The following is a 16949-nucleotide window of genomic DNA, read 5'->3' as shown; positions in this document are numbered from 1 at the left end:
CTATTATTACTATCCTTAAATTTAAAAGTTATCTCCTTTCCTGTTGAACATCAGTTTCCCCCCAAGTACCTTCCTCAAAGCAGCCAGCACCTCCTTGTTCCTCAGGCTATAGATGAGGGGGTTCAGCATGGGAGCGATGATGGCATCAAACACAAAGAGACACTGGTCCACCTTGGGGGAGAGAACAGGACCTGGGGTCATGTAGATAATCATGGCTGGACCAAAGTAGAGGCTCACCACACACAGGTGGGAGAAGCAGGTGGCCAGAGCTTTGTTCTTGCCCTCAGGAGAGTGCATGTGGAGGACAAGAAGGAAGATGAGGGTGTAGGAGGTCAGGATGAGCCCAAAAGGGATGAGAAGGAAAACAATGCCAGACACCAACACCATCTTCTCATAGGCTGAGTTGTCCTCACAAGAGAGCTTCAGAAGGGCCATAACCTCACAGTAGAAATGGTGGATTTTCCTGGTGCCACAGGTAGGAAAATGCATGGCATAAATTGTGTGAATTAGGGCAATGAGAAAACCCCCAGCCCATGACCCAGTAGCCATTTGCACACAGATTCTGGGGGTCATGATGATCTGGTATCTGAGAGGGCTACAGATGGCCAAGTAGCGGTCAAAGGCCATGAGAGTCAGGAGAACACACTCAGCCACTCCCAGCATCAAGTAAAGAAAGATTTGGACTCCACAGCCAATGCGAGAGATGCCTCTGTGTCCTGAGAAGAAGTCAGTGGCCATCTTGGGGACAGTGGTGGAGATGAGCATCAGGTCCATGAGGGAGAGCTGGCTGAGAAGGAAGTACATGGGGGTGTGGAGGTGGACATCACCCCAGATCAGCATGGCCAGGATGGAGTTTCCAGTGATGGCAACCAAGAGAATCAGAAGGACAATGGTGATGAGGAAGCCAGGATGTCCAGAGTCAGAGAAGAGGCCCAAGAGAATGAAATCTGTGGTGGTGGATCCATTTCCTTGCCCCATGTCTTAGTCTACTGTCTTGATCTGAAGGTTGATGAGGGAAAAGAAACACAGTGAGATCACTTCAATTTCCATTTAGATATCTCAGCAAAAAAACTATTCCTGAATTTTAAGATGTTTACTGGTTGAATCAAAATATGGGGCAATATAGTTTGAATGAATGACTATTCATCGTTCTTATCCCCTGTTAATTATCCACCTGCAATGATGTTCAACAGAAACCAAGTAAACTACTTAGGTCACCCCTAGAATTCATTGTTCAGTACAATGTATGAATTTTTCCACATGGATTACAGCTGTAGCTTTTAGTCAGTGTGCAAACCATGACCTAACTCTGGTGGTGTGGTTACTAGACGTGGTGCATCTATGTTTCAGTAGGGATGTGCATTTCCTCATGAGCACTGTCATGGTCTGGAATCCCTGCATGGGTGCTGCTTTGGGATTTTGCATCTAGAGGCATTCCTAGAGTCCTGGCTGTCTGTGCAGATGGAGTCATCAGCTGCAGGTGGCAGTTTGTTTGGCCCTACCTGGAACTGGCCAAGTTTGCCTGTGACTAGCCTCACCTGTCACTCCTGGTCCTCAGGATCCATCACTCAAAGTGATTGCACCTGCCAGTCTGCTCGGATTTCTCTCACCACTCCACCTTTGTCTGCCCATCAGTCCTATGCTTGTGTTCAACATCTTTCTAAGGATATACTGAAAAAATATTCCATGTAGACTTTTTCCTAAAAATTTTTTGTAACTTTTATATCACAGGTGCTGTCACTCTCTAAATTATGATAAAGCAAGGAAAATTGAAGGCAAAGAAGAATTCTGAGTCAGAAATGGGGAAAAAATAGTAGTAAAGTTGATGAACCTCAGTTGAAATGCTTCCTTTTTGGTAACTTTGTGACTTTTAACTTGGCCAGTTTGTGTACACAGGTATTAGGAAATCCTGTAAATTCTGAAAAAAAAAAGTATTCAGTTTACTGGATATTTTTGAAGATGAACTCTAACTGCTGCATATGTGGAGCCATTCAGATTTGAGGCATCAGGGAGGTAAAGCAACATGAAACTAAAGATATTTTGCTGTTGGTGTTTCTAATACTCCTTTTAAAAAAAATAATAATAAAGCAAGAGGAATTAAGTGGTTTCCAGAGCATGGCTTTTAGAACATAGGTTCTAGCAGGGAGTAGGTAGAACACACTTGTAATTGCCCTCTTTGATATTCACATTAACATATTAAAATATCTTGGAGATACTGCCATCTAAATCAAAACTACATGATTTTTTAGGCCAGCATTTCCCATACTTATTTGTCCACTGAACAAATTTCCCTCATTATGCTTATTCACATCCCCTCAGATCAAAAGTGTGCAATGGAACATTGGGAAATGCTGACTCAGATGCAGAAAGAAGGGGACCCAGACTTCTAGTGTTCCATTTCAGCATACTATCTGGTATATAAGCAAAAATTCTAAACTAAAGTAATTTTTCACTACATATTCAGTTTCTCCATCAGTGCTCTTGTAATTTCATGTTGGGATCAGTTGCTCTAGAGAGAGAAACCCCCTATCTTAGTATGACTAAATGGCAAGAAAACAAAACAAAACAAGTAACACTCAATAATGCAACCACATTTAGTTTTTGCATTAGAATGGGGGGGGGAATGGTTTCCATTTATTTATAAAAAATGGAGACCAAAACTCTACTCAATGTTTTATTTTCCTTTGCAATAATTAAGGTAGAGGAATGTAATTTGGGAAATACAGAAGAAAATGGTAAAAAGAACTAGGGAGTAAACCTACAATTTCTCTGATTTAAAAAAGAAGAACTAGGGAGTGGCTAAAGAAGAGACAGAGAAATTGTTGGGAATGGGAAAGCAAATGAATGTGGACTTACAGGATCAGAAAGGTGGAAGAGGACAGATCACTTCCTCTGCCCTCTGCTCCAATTTCACCTCCCCAAGAAGGCATTCCTTGATCCCTGCCCAAGATCACCCCTTCATTGTCAACTCTCTTCCCCAGACTGTTTCTTCAGATAATCTTGCTTTTCTCTGCCAGAAAAAGCACTGGATAGATGGTTGTGAGTATACAGTTGGTTGTGTCTCCTCACTGCCTGTGTGCTCAGCAGACAGTGTGTTCCATGAGGGAGGGGGGATTCTGCTTTGTTCCTCACTGGAATCTGGAGACCCACAGCCACTATGCATTAAAAGAATAAGCTGAAAGCCCACATAAAGAAAGAGGAAAGACACACAGGAAAGACAACAGAAGAAAGGAGAAAGAGCCCAGAGTAAATACAAAGAGGGAAGAAGAGACACATTCAGAAGTAGATTTAGAGTTAAAGAGAAAGAGAGGGAAGTAGCATGAGGCATTACCCTGGTGGAGAAGCAGGCAGAGAGACATGGCCGGTCCAGCTGGGAACTTGTCCAGTTCTGATCACATACACAGAGCACTGGACTCAGATGGGGGCAGCCCCATCTATAGCTGCTGCTGAAATGAAAGAACTGCTGCCCTTCTCTCTGCTCAGAGCCCTGCAACCTCCACCATCCACTTAAGGTTCTATAGTGGCAGCAGCTTAACAAGGAGGTCAGTGCTTAGGTTAAAGTGGAAGTGCTGGAGCCAAATTTCAGGAGAACTGGAGTTTCCCACCTGGGCCCTGTGGTCAAAGCCCTGCCAGCATCTGTGTGGGTGTGAGTTCAAGTCTGGCCTGTCTCATAGAAGCAAGCAGGGGCAACCTCCTCTGCAGCTCTGGACCTAGGGTCTGATAACACATTGGCATCATGAGTATGTGTAGTGGAGAATATGTGAGTGAATCCACACACCTCCTTGGCATTCAGGAAAGTCATGCAGCAGAGCTGACCATGTCCCCTGTCCTTGCACAAGCTGCTAGAAAAGTCTAGGGTGCTTCAGACAACACTTGACTTGTTTCTGGGTGCTAGAAACACCAAAACTTTAATTCTGACTCTACAAAATACATGTTTAGCTGTATACATGTACATCTGTGTAATGATTTTGAGTAAATTGACCAGTTATCAATTGACCATTAGTTGTGTAAAGTTTCATCAGGTTACATCATGTGTGAATGTGAGTGTCTCACAGGCATCCTATTTGCTCTACCCTGTCCCTCGGATCTGGCTCCTCACTGCCCTCTTCTGTGGTCAACCAACTTCCCATGATATTTCCTCATGCTTTCTTTGTAGTTGTCTCTATAGACTTTAAAAACTTTGGTGATGCTAGGGACAGCAGGAATCAAATGTTGCTCTTATCTGACATGTGTGTGCATGTAAGCTGACAAAGATTGACTTATTTCTCCAGTATTGTGCTACCTTGTCATCCTGCGTAGGTCCGGAACTTGTCAACTCTTGGAACTCTGAAATCTGCAATTTTCCTTATATGCTAGAACTGATTCATAATGAGACATTGGGTTCTTTGCATGGAAAATAAACTCCAACATGTAATGATCCTTAGGAAATAGACACATGATCTCACCTTGGGCACTGTTAGCACAGTCAACAGAGTATAAAAACAGGGCCAGGAACTGACAGCATACATCCTCTGGGGAATACATTGGCTCAGTGTTTCATCTTATGTAAATCAGCTCAGGCTCCAGAGTGCTGCCACCACTGCCAGCAGAATGGAGATTTAATTTTTTAAAAAATCAGTGCCTAGGAATCTGCTCCCAGCTCTAAAAGTGTGGCTCTGGAGCCAGCACATGGAGGTTTTTATAGGTATTTTGCTCTCCCATTGCTGAGCCCTCCTTGCTGAGTTTCTTCTAAGTGGGCAGCTTCTTTAACATCACTTCCCTCTTCTTTCTCCTAGAGATGAAAACATTCCCTCTGGCAGAGGTCATGATCAATGGAAAAATGCATAGAACTGTTACCACATGCCTTCCAAGTGGGGAGCACCTGGAAGTGTGAAAAGTATTATTAAAATGAGTCTTCTGTAGAAGAAATATTTACCCCTAAAGTAGTGAAAAATAGTTGTTGTCCTGGTTAAATTTACTTTGGGAATGGATGATTGGGTGAGTTAAAATTAACCTCCAAATTCCCACCAGTTCACACACTAAGACCCAGTCATATTGCTGAATTTTGTTCCTATCTACCCAAGGAAAGAGTGAGAAAGAGTGAATCAGAGGGTTGAGTATAGGAGCAGTGAGGGCCAACTCCATCCTGACACTCAGAGAAATCCCACCCCCCTTCCAACTCCATGGGGGACGGTGCCTTCCTCCTTCCACAACCCTTCCTCAGTAACTGTGGTGGAAACCAGAAGGTCTGGACTGAGGAGGAAGCAGCTAAGCAGCAGGTGGCATGACTGGGACACTGTTTCAAACAGTCCTCACCCATAGTCAGGAAAAAAATAAAAATCAATTCTGGCATGCAATCATCACTCAGTGAATATTTAATAAATGCACACAAAAATTATTTCATTGAGTAAATAATGTCAAAGCATTGCACAAGTAGCCATTTGAGTTCATCTTACAAGTAAAATAAATGGTGGGTTAGTTTACTAGTTTCAGTTGGTTGGAATCTCATGCTCATAGCACTTCCCAGCTGTGAGCACATGGTATCATTCACAGTTACCATATAGTACTCTGTGTGCTTATGTTCTTTCCATCTTATGTATTTTTAAGTCATATATATGCAATATGCTTAGATGTGAATGCCATGTCTCCCTCCTCTGTAACTAGGGTTTTGTTTCAGGAAAAGCAACAGTCAGTTCAATTAGCAATTAGCCATTTTTCACTGGTAGCTGTTTTATATTCTTTGTCTGGGATGTCATCAAAATGACCAGTCCTTTGGCTTCTTATATGCACTGACAGAAAAAATCAGGACCAACATTCCTTGGAGACATCTGTGTCCACACAAGGGCTTCACACAACTCTCAAGGTATCACTTGGACTTCAGAGTCAGCAGTTGGTAATCATGATGACCATGTCATCTTAAAAGAATATCAAAGATAAAGAAAAGAACTGAAATTTTTGTTTAAAAAGGAAGAAAATTTTTTAAAAGGTAGAAGCAATGACTTGGGCTCCCTCATAAAAAATCAGCTGAAATAAGGGCTTGTATGCAGGTAGTTTATTTTTGGAAAGGACTAGTCATGGGGCAGAGAAGAAGGGAGGCCAATGCAAGTCTTCACACTGGTGACTTTGCAACAAGGGCTCAATCCAGAGGGGGAGGTCCTCTATGGAACTACATAAAAAAGCCTCAGAATTGTCTGCCCAAGATACAGAGAAAGAGCAATTATTTTCCTGTGACCACAATATCTGGAATTTTCTAATGGAAAACCTGATGTGTCGGGTAACACTCCTTTTCACCAGCTCCACCCTATCTGACTTCACAAAACTTTCTGAGCTATAGTGGTCCAAGAACAAAACTAACTGAGGTGGGATGTAAGGAGTAGGAACCTGAGGAAGACCTGGCATACCTTGCTTCCATCCTGCCTGCATTCTCAGTTGGGCATCAGACAGATCCTGCCAAAGCCAGGTGCAAGTGTTAAGCAATCCAAGGATACAGAATCTGAATATTTTTCTTTACTTAAATGTTACCTTTTAAGTGAGACCTTCCAGGCCACTCTACTTAGAACTTCTATGCATCTCCCCATCTCCCCATACATATTTCCTAACCCTTTCCTTGCTTTGTTTATTTCTGTATGTGTTGGTTAGATGCTGTACGTACCCCAGAAATACATCTTCTTAAATGTAATCCATAAATTTCTCTTTGGACCCATTGTAAATAGAACCTTTTGATAATGTTACTTCATTTAAGGTGTGGCCCACCTCAATCAGGATAGGTCTTAATTCTATCACTGGAGCTCTTTAAAGGTGGAATGAAATTCAGGCAGAAAGGGGGGAAGACAGAGGGAGAAGCCAGAATCTGAACAGCAATGTTCGAATCAATGTGTGAATTACATGGGTGATGGGAGTGATCCAGTTTAGTTAGATTTTCTGAAAACCCAATCAAGGGGAAAAAATGGGCTAAGACCACAATTTATGGGAGCAACTGAGAATAGAGATGTTCTTGTTTACTAATGCTGCTGGAATGCAAAACACTGGGAATGGATTGGCTTTTGTAAAAGGGGGTTTATTTGGTTACACAATTACAGTCTCAAGGCCATAAAGTGTCCAAGGTAATGCATCAACAATTGGGTACCTCCACTGGAGGATGGCCAATGGTGTCCAGAAAACCTCTGTTAGCTGGGAAGGCACATGGACAGCATCTGCTCCAAGTTCTGGTTTCAAAATGGCTTTCTTCCAGGATGTTCCTCTCTAGGCTTCAGCTCCTCAAAAACATCCCTCTTAGTTGCTCTTGGGGCATTTGTCCTCTCTTAGGTTCTCTGGAGCAAAAGTCTGCTTTCAAAGGCCATCCCCAAAATGTCTCTGTAAGCTGAAGCTCCTCTCTCTGTTCCAGTGAACTCTTCAAAATGTCCCTCTTGGCTGTAGCTCCTCTTCAAAATGTCACTCTCAGCTGCACTGAGTTCCTTCTGTTTGTCAGTTCATGAGGATTAAATAAGATAACACATGGGGAGCTTTGCAGAGTGCCAAGCACTTAGAAAACAGTCTATAAATGTAGCTACTAACATTTTTGTAATTGTTGTCATTGCCACCCTAAATAAAATGAAAGATTTCAGAGGATGGCTGAAATATCTTCTGAGACCAATTCAGTAAAAACTCAAGACAAACTGTATGTGTGTAACCTAATGTGATTGTAAAGGGTGGGAACTAAATGACCTCCTCTATGTAGAAGGATATGCATTCCTTAGACTTTCCATATATGTCATATTTTCATTCATTCAGGCAAAATCATCATATATTTGACAAGAGTTACAATGCCTCATTAACTCACTGCTGGGAATTTAGGGCTATGGCTAATCTCAGTGTTAACCAAACACACTTGTAGTTGCTTCTGACTGAAAATGTATGTGAAATAAGCTATATGCACCCAATTGATGGATATACTTAGATACACACACATGCATACACACACACAGTCACTCCAACATGTAGAACCTGATCAACCAAATGAACCATCTCTTCAGAAACTATTTTCCAACCTAGGCTACCCCTGGGTTGAGAAATGATAAGTGAAAGGCAGACAGGAACATTCATTTTCTTTGATTATTTTGGAAATATCATAAGTCTATGAGGGCTAAAATCCAAAACTAGGGAGAACTTCTTCAGTGTAAAAAGGCCCACTTAACTGACAATTTCTGGATTTTCCTGTGTGCATGGCAACAAGAAAGAGTTGATTTTGTCTTCTTGCCTGGGTTGTCATAAGAAATTGGATGAAATCAAAGAAAAACATAAGCTGCCAAACTATGTATTCATAGATACAACCAGAAAACAAAGGTAAGATGAGAGGAGAAATGGAGACTTTATTTCATGCATTTACCTTGATTTCATTTACTATATATATTGTAAGCAACTCATCTCAGTGAAGTCATGAGCCTGTTCTTTTGATTAAGATAAAAAATGTTTCACAAACAAATCCAATGTTTCAAATTTGGTTTTACAAGGTGTTTTTATAACACTGAGTGCGGCTTGTTAAAATACCTGCTTTGAGAAAGAGAGAGGAACCAAACTTGTCCTCCCCTTTCTCCTGATGAAATGACTCTAAAATGATACTTTATAAGAAATTTCCCAGAAATGATAAAATTTAGAACCCTTAATTAAAAAAATAATACTTTCAGTAAATAGCAGTGAATATGGACTCTTATAACCATGTAATGTTCAGTAAAGAAAATAATATTTCAGTCATCATGATTGGCAGTCAATAAATTATCATGAAATAATAAAACTCATCTCCATCTCCTTGCACTGTTTTCTATTTTGATAGGGCCAAGAATCTGCTAGAAAGATGTGTTCAATTCAGTTCAACAAGTATTCCCAGAACCCCCATTAGAATCAAGTGCAGTGGTAAAGGAGTGCAAAATATTGACCCTACCATGAACCAGCTTATATTCTGACATAACAACCAAGTTGACTTGATCCATAGCTGTTGTGGTCATGTCTAATGCAGCTTGCCATCCTAGGAACAAAATAGGCTTGACACTAACAAGGTTACAACTTAACATTTACACCCACAAAGGGTCAAATGGAGCAGGTAAAGCTAGAGTTGTTGCCACTGAAGGAAGTCAGGATCCCTTGCTCTGTTGTCAGACATGAAGCAAATTTTAGATCAGTACCAATTACCTGCAGAAGTAGTTGGATTCTTAGTTTAAGGTCTCTGCAGCAATGTCAAGTGGAAATATATGGAATTTATCCCCTAAGCCTGGGGGATCAAAAACAATATTGTACCTGGAGGGTGGACACTGTAGACACTAACAAATAATTAAAGGATGCAGGATTTGGAATTCCTCTCATATCTGAATTATTTTTTGGAAAAATAAACTAGGTGTGTTCAAGAGAATGAATGTTGCCCATTGGAGACTTAACAGAGTACTAGCCCATATCAAAGCTGCTGTGACAGACAGTGTGTTGTGCTTTGTGCTGGACATAATCCAGAAAAGAATGTTCTTAAAGTTACTCCATTACTGCAGGTGTGGACCAATTGTAAATTGGTTGTTTTGGTGAGGCTACTTCAGCTAAGATGTGACCCATTTCATTCAGTGTAGTTTAAATAGTTTTTGTGGGACAAATCTTGCTTTCCCTGGTTGTTATTTCTTTCTCCTTCATTACTATGGGAATGAAGGAATACCTTGACATCATTAATATTGCAGAAACTGGGAACATTCATGGCATAAGTTGTGATGACTATGCATGATTGATACTGCTGGTTGAAACACATTCTTGTGCCTGTTGAGTGAGTTTGTAAAGAAACCATGAGAAATAATTTCAAAAAGATGATATTCTTCAGAGTATCTCCCAAGTATTCTGACTTACTTTACCTATGAATATGTGCCTCCTTTGTTCTTGCCTACATAAGCTACTGTTAAACATCCTCTGTCAGCAGAGATCTGTTAGGTCTACCCGCCACCCTGAACCATGTCTCTGTTAGCAGTGTTGATGCCACAAATAAATGATTGTATTAACCTCCTGAGTTACCTGGAAGCAATCTCCAAACTACTCAGACAAGGGGACAACACCCTAGGAACAGAGGTGATGGCCTTGAGGCTGCAGTGCAACACTCAGAGATCCAGGGAACCATGAGCAAAAGGATGTTGACAAAGCAATGGTTGAGTCAGGAAGTAGAATCTCCACAGATGAAATTCATGGGTCATCTGTCACATCCATGTATGTAATGGTTGCATGGGTCCTTGAAGCTTGTGGTCAGTGAGTGAATAATGGGATGCCCCAAAATTGCAAAAGGGCTTGACCAAGGGGTTGGAAGCCCTGGGAAAAGGGTAAAAGGAAAGCAAGTGCCAGGAGACTGTGGCAGCTGTAGGGTATACACTACTGACTACACTGGGTATAGCCACAGATCAAAATATGTTGCAGATACAAAAGGATGTCAATTAGAGGAGGAATTAGGGCTGGAAAGGGATATATGGATAGCATGTGCCAACAATGTAGAGTTAATGACTACCAAGTTGAAAGATAAAGACTGCAGTATTGAAGCCTTAGCTTGCTAGAAGCATGGCATTAGGGACACTGGTTTCCAAGCAATTGGGTACTGGGCTCTAATGTCCCAACCACAGTTTGAACCATGGAAAGGGGCACCAGTGAGTGCAGCACATCTGAAGAGCAGTATGAACTTGATGACAGTTTCTGGGAAGAAGTGATTGAGATGTCAATAAATGCAACACCCTTAATGCCTACAAGAGGAAAATTGAGCATCTATCAAGGAATGTATTAATTATAAAAGTATAGTTTTCTGCAACATATACAGCTTCAAACCACCACAAGGCCTCAGAAAATGGAGAGTTAAACATGGGATACTCTAAAGGCCCAGTATAATTTGGAGGAAGCAACAAAGAGCAGTTTTAAAACAAGGCCAATCTATAATAAAACTGTAGGTAAGTGGGACCAATTAAACTTCAGAGTTAGCACATCAAAATAAATGAAATCCCATAAATCAGCACAAAATTATAAGCCAAAGTAAGCCCATGAATATATTTCTCCATCAAAATAACAAATTAAAACTTCAGGGGAGGCAAAGACATTGGAAAAAATAATCACAGAATTTCAAAGAAGTCGCCTAAATCAATTCAAGGACAGGAAGGAAAATATGGCTAGAAATATAGTACTGGTAGATATAGAGCTAAAGGATATTAAGAAGAAAATGTGTGAATAAAAAGAAGAATTAGAAAGTCTTCAAAGGAACAACAAATTATGGGATGAATGGCACAATGATTAAAAATAAATTAGAGACATACATTAGCAAGTATTAACAGCTAGAAGAAAGAATCAGCAAAATAGAAGACAGGACAATCAAAATCATTGAGTCAGAAAAATAGAGAAAATAATAAAAATCTGAACAGTGTCTGATGGTCTTGACTGACAGCCTGAGCAAACTAACATACATATCATGGGAGTCACTGAAAGAGAAGGAAATGGGTCAAAATAATATCTGAGGAAATAATGGTTGAAAACTTCTCTACCCTTAAGAAAGATATGAATATGCATGTCCAAGAAGCAAGATACTCCAGAAAGAATAAAATCTGATGATGTACTCTGATACACATATTAATCAGAATGTCAAATTCAAATGCCAAAGATAAAAGGAGAATTGTGTAAGTAACAAGAGAAATGCAATTTGACACATAATGTCCTCATTAAGATTAAATGCTATTACTCACCAGAAGCCATGGAGGCAAGAAGGCAGTGTTGTGACATATTTAAGGGACTGAAAGAGAAAAACTATCAGCCAAAAATTGTTCATCCAGCAAGATGTCCCTCAAAAATGAGATTTTTAAAACATTGACAGATAAACAGCAACTGAAAGAGTTCATCACCAATGAACCATACTACAAGAATTCTGAAGAGAGTCCTTCAGATTGAAAGGAAAAGACAGGAGAGAGTTGCTTGGAGCTGTGGGAATCCAAAGTAAAGGTAACTAAATGGGTAAATGCAAAACCCAACAGTGTTGTATCCATAGCATATAATTCTACTCTTCAATTCCTAAAAAAGTTAGAGTATACTTGAATAACAAACATTTATATTCCTTTATACCAGATACTCAGAATATAAAGAGGTAATGTAGAACAAAAACAACATAAATGTGGGAAATGGAGGGATATGGGAGTAGAGGACATGAATGCTGCTGAAGGAAAGTTGATATCTTTTTAGATTAGCAGGCTATAGAAGAAGGTTTGTAATACAAGCCACAGAGTAACCCCAAAAAATATTTGAAAATATATGCTGAAGCAATTCACTATAGTTTGTTAAGTTTTTTTGTGTGTATGTGTGGTATGATAGGAGCATATTAGATGCAAAGAAGCTGTATCAGGATATTTGTTTTTCCTGTTCCTTTGTTTTATTTTATCTGGAACTTTTAAATTTTTTTGATCAACAAAGTTGATTGAAAGAAAGAAGAAAAAATATATATACGCAGAAACAGATATGAGAAATTGATCAGTCAGATACATTACAAAGGAAACTAAATGAAAAAAGTCTATAAAAGGAAAGAGAGACAAAAACAGATATACCATGAAAAACAATGGGAAGATTGGTTGAAATAAGTACTGCCTTTAGAGTAATAACAGTGAATGTTAAAAGATTAAGCTCCCCAATGAAAAGGCAGATTCTCAGATTGGTGAAAATGCATCATCTAACTATATGTTGTTTATAAGACACTCACATTAGACCTAATGATACAAATAGTTGGAAAGTGAAAGGTTGTTGGAAGTAACCATGCAAATAGAACAATAGAGAGCTTGGATAGCTATAGTAATATCAAAGGAAAATGGATTTTAAGTCAAAAGCAGTAATAAGAGACAAAGAAAGATACTTTATATTAAGAAAAGGGTCTGTCCACCAAGAAGAAATGACAATCATAAATATTTATGCACCTAACCTTGGTGCTGCAAAATACATAAGACTAAACTGAGGGGAGAACTCGATATGTCTACAATAATATTTACAATAATAGATATTGCTACCATACACCAATTTCATCAGTAGATAAAACATCTAAATAGAAGATCAAAAAGGAAACAGAGAACTGGAAGATATGATAAATGACCTAGTGGTAATAGACATATACAGAATTTTGCACCCCAAAAGGTAGATTACACATTCTTCTCAAGTGCACCTTGTTTTTTCTCCAGGATAGACAACATGTTGGGTGGCAATAAAAGTCTTAATAAATTTTAAAATGTTGAAATTATACAAAGCATCTTCTCTGACAATGGAATGAAGTTGGAAATCATTAGCAGGAAGGGACAAATCCACAAATGCATGGAAGTTAGAGAACACACTTGTTCTGGTTTGCTAATGCTGCCAGAATGCAAACACCAGAAATGGATCAGCGTTTGTAAAGGGGGCTTATTTGGTTATACACTTACAGTCTTAAAGCCATAAGGTGTCCAAGGTAATGCATCAACAATCAGGTGCCTTCACTGGAGCATGGCCAATGGTGTCCAGCAAACCTCTGTTAGCTGGGAAGGCACATGGTTTGTGTCTGCTCCAAGTTCTGGTTTTGAAATGGCTTTCTCCCAGGACATTCCTCTCTAGGCTGCAGCTTCTCTACAAAATGTCACCCTCAGTTGCTCTTGGGGCATTTGTCCTCTTTTAGCTTCTCAGGAGCAAAAGACTGGTTTCAAGGGCCATCTCCAAAATGTCTCTGTAAGTTGCAGCATCTCTCTCCCCCCATGCATTTTTCAAAGTGTCCCTCTTGGTTGAAGCAAGCTCTCTCCTTCTGTATGAGCATATATAGTGTCCTGGTAAACTAATCAAGGCCCATGCTGAATGGGAAGGGCCACATCTCCATGGAAATTATGCAGAGTTATCACCTACAGTTGGGTGGGGCACATCTCCATGGAAACATTCAATCAAAGAATTACAATCTAATTAACACTAATACCTCTGCCCACAGAGGATTTCATCAAAGATAATGGTGTTTTGGGGGACATAATACATTCAAACTGACACAACACTCAAACAATCAATGGGTTAAAGAAGAATTCACAACAGAAAACAATAAATATATTGAGGTGAATGAAAATGAGAACACAATATATCAAATTGGCTAGCTTATGTTGTCCAGTTGTTTGATCAGTAAGTACAGGCCTGATAGTTACTCTGGAGTTATTGCACAGAAGGTTTTAAATCATTAGCCAGTTGAGTATTTCTGATTCATTACAGCAACAACAAACAAAGGAAATTTCCTTCAGCAAGGAAAGGATTCTCCTCATCCAATTGTATACAGAACTTAAGGTGGGAACTGAGGATTTCAGCAGTCAGAAAGAAGAATTTCTCTTTTAAATTTTGTTCACCAACATCTCCTGGGGGGATTTATTGCTAACGTATTTGGAGTTTACATTGTTGACTGTCCTACAGATTTCAGAATTGCTAATACCATGATCATGTGAGACAATTCCTACAATGAATCTCATCAAATAAATCCTCTCAGTTCTCTTTCTCACAAGAACCCTGAATAATACACCATATTAACAATATGGTGTCTTCCAATCCATGCATATAATAATTATTTCTATTATTAAGTCTTCTTTCATTACTTTCAGCAATGTTTTATAGTTCCTAGTGTGTAAGTCTTAATTCATTGTTTAAATTTATTCCAATATATTTATTACTTAAGATGCTTTTGTGAATAGAATACTTTTTGTTAAATTTCTTTTTCAGAGTGTTAATTATTGGTGTATAGAAACACAACAGATTTTAGGTGTTGATCTTTACCCAACAATATTGCTGATTTCATCCACTAGCTCTAGTAGTTTTTTGCTCACAATTTTTGGATTATCTATACAAAGGCTCATGTGATCTGAGAATACAGAAGGTTTACATCTTCCATTCCAATTTGTATACTATTTGCTTCTGTTCTTGCCTATTTTCTCTGGAATTTCTAGCCCAATGTTGAATAACAGTGGTGAAATTGTGCATCCTGGTCTTGTTCCCAATGTTTGGGAAAACTTTCATTTATCCATTACTATGTGAGTTTTTAATAAATACCCTTTATCATGTAATTTTTAATCATGTCAGGTTGTGCAATTTTAGTGTTAAATTACTTTTCTGCATCAGATGAAATGATCATGTGGGTTTTTTTATTTCATTCTATTGCACTGATTTTCTTTTATTGAATGACAAGTGCATCTATAGATGTTTCATTCTGGCTCATAATAATTTTACATGGTGTTAGATATGGTTTGCTACTTTGTATTGAGTATATTTTACATATAAATTCTTAAGATATATTGTTTTGTAGTTTTTTTTTTTTTCCTGACATGGTCATTGCCTGTTTTTGGTATATGGATAAATGTACCTAATAAGATACTTTAGAACTCTTCCTCTCTTCTTTTTCATAAAAGCTTGAGAAGGATTTATATTAACTCTGCTTTAATTATTGACTAGAATTTACTGGAGAAGCTATCTGGTCCTGAACTTTCTTTATTTGGAGAGATTGAATAAATTATTCAATCTCTTTAAAGCCTATAGTTCAGTTCAGATTTTGTAGGTATTCTTGAAACAGTTTTAGTAATTTGAGTGTTTCTAGGAATTTGTCCATTTCTCTAGATCATGTAATTGTTCATGGTATGCTAATATAATCATTTTTATACCAATATGATTGTTACCATTTGCCCACTTTCATTTCTGATTTTAGTTATTTGATTCTCTCATTTTTTTTCATTTTCAGTCTATCTAGAGGTTTGTCAATTTTATTACTCTTCAAATAACTAACTTTTGATTTTGTTTATACTCTTCTCTATTTCATTTATTTCTGCACTAAACTTTTTATTTATTTATTTCTGGGTGCTTGGGTTTATTTTTTCCAATGTCTTTGCCTCCTCTGAAGTTGTAATTTGTTATTTTGACTGAGTAATGTATTCGTGTGTTTAGTTTGGCTTGTAATTTTCTGCTGATATATGGGATTTGGTTTATTTTGATGTGCTAACTCTGAAGTTTAATTGGTCTCTCTTGTCTAGGGTTTTATTATAGATAGTCCATGTGTTAAAGCTCCTCTTTGATTCTTGCTACAAATTATATGGGATCTTTAGAGTAGCTCATGTTTAATTGTTCAGATTTTCTTGGACCTTGTGGTGATTTGAAGCTGTATATACTGCAGAAAATATACCTTAAAATTAATCATTCCTTGATAGATGCTCATCTTTAATCTTGGAAGACAATCAGGGTGTTGCCTTTTGTTGGTATCTCAATCACTTCTTCCCAGCAAAGGTCATCATGTTCAAACTGCTCATCAGATGTGCTGCTCTCACTTGTGCTCATTTCCATGTTTCCCACTGTGGTTGGGACAGTGAAGCCTAGTACTTAATTCTTTGGAAACCAGTGACCCATATGTCATGGTACCTAGCAAGTTAAGGCTTCAGTACTGCATCCTTTAATTCTCCCTCCTTTAATTATTTGTTAGTGACAATAGTATCCAACCTCCAGGTGCAATATTGCTTTTGATGCCCCAGGCTTATGGAATATGTTCCATATATTTCCACTTGAGATTTTCCAGTATGAGAACCCTCACCCAGCAGTCCAAGGATCCAATTTGGGAGTTATCACAACTGACAAATATATCAATTCCCATTACAGACTAGGGGACAGAGGAATTGGCCACTGAGTGAACTCATGGACACAGTAGACTGCATTAAGTTAGACTTGAGTGAGAATTTCAATTATCTGGCCATTAACTAGCCCACTATTAGTCCCTATTGTAATAGGATGATTTGATGATATGTATCAATGTAGCTAACACTCCTCAAAATTTCTGTGTACCCCTCTTTCTCCAGAGCTCAGTCACACCTGTAAATGTCCATATGTTCATTTGGGGATGGTCTAGGGATATGACCACAGTATACACTTGCCATATTGCTGCAGAGACCTTAAATTAAGTATCCAACTACTTCTGCAGGTAATATGTTCTGGATCTAAAA

The 16949-nt window shown here is 38.7% G+C and overlaps 1 protein-coding gene across 1 annotated transcript; it reads right to left on the bottom strand.

Moving 5' to 3' along the window:
- Positions 1–21: 21 nt before the first annotated feature.
- LOC119524397 (olfactory receptor 2L2-like) lies at positions 22–978 on the bottom strand. Its single transcript, XM_037823023.1, has one exon. The coding sequence runs from the start codon at positions 976–978 to the stop codon at positions 22–24; it is 957 nt and encodes a 318-aa protein (XP_037678951.1).
- Between the last annotated feature and the right edge of the window lie 15971 nt (positions 979–16949).

This window comes from Choloepus didactylus (genome assembly GCF_015220235.1).
Source record: "Choloepus didactylus isolate mChoDid1 chromosome 11 unlocalized genomic scaffold, mChoDid1.pri SUPER_11_unloc1, whole genome shotgun sequence".
Classification (NCBI taxonomy): Eukaryota; Metazoa; Chordata; class Mammalia; order Pilosa; family Megalonychidae; genus Choloepus; species Choloepus didactylus.
Note: the sequence above shows the minus strand (reverse complement) of the source record. Positions and strands in the feature narration are given on the sequence as shown.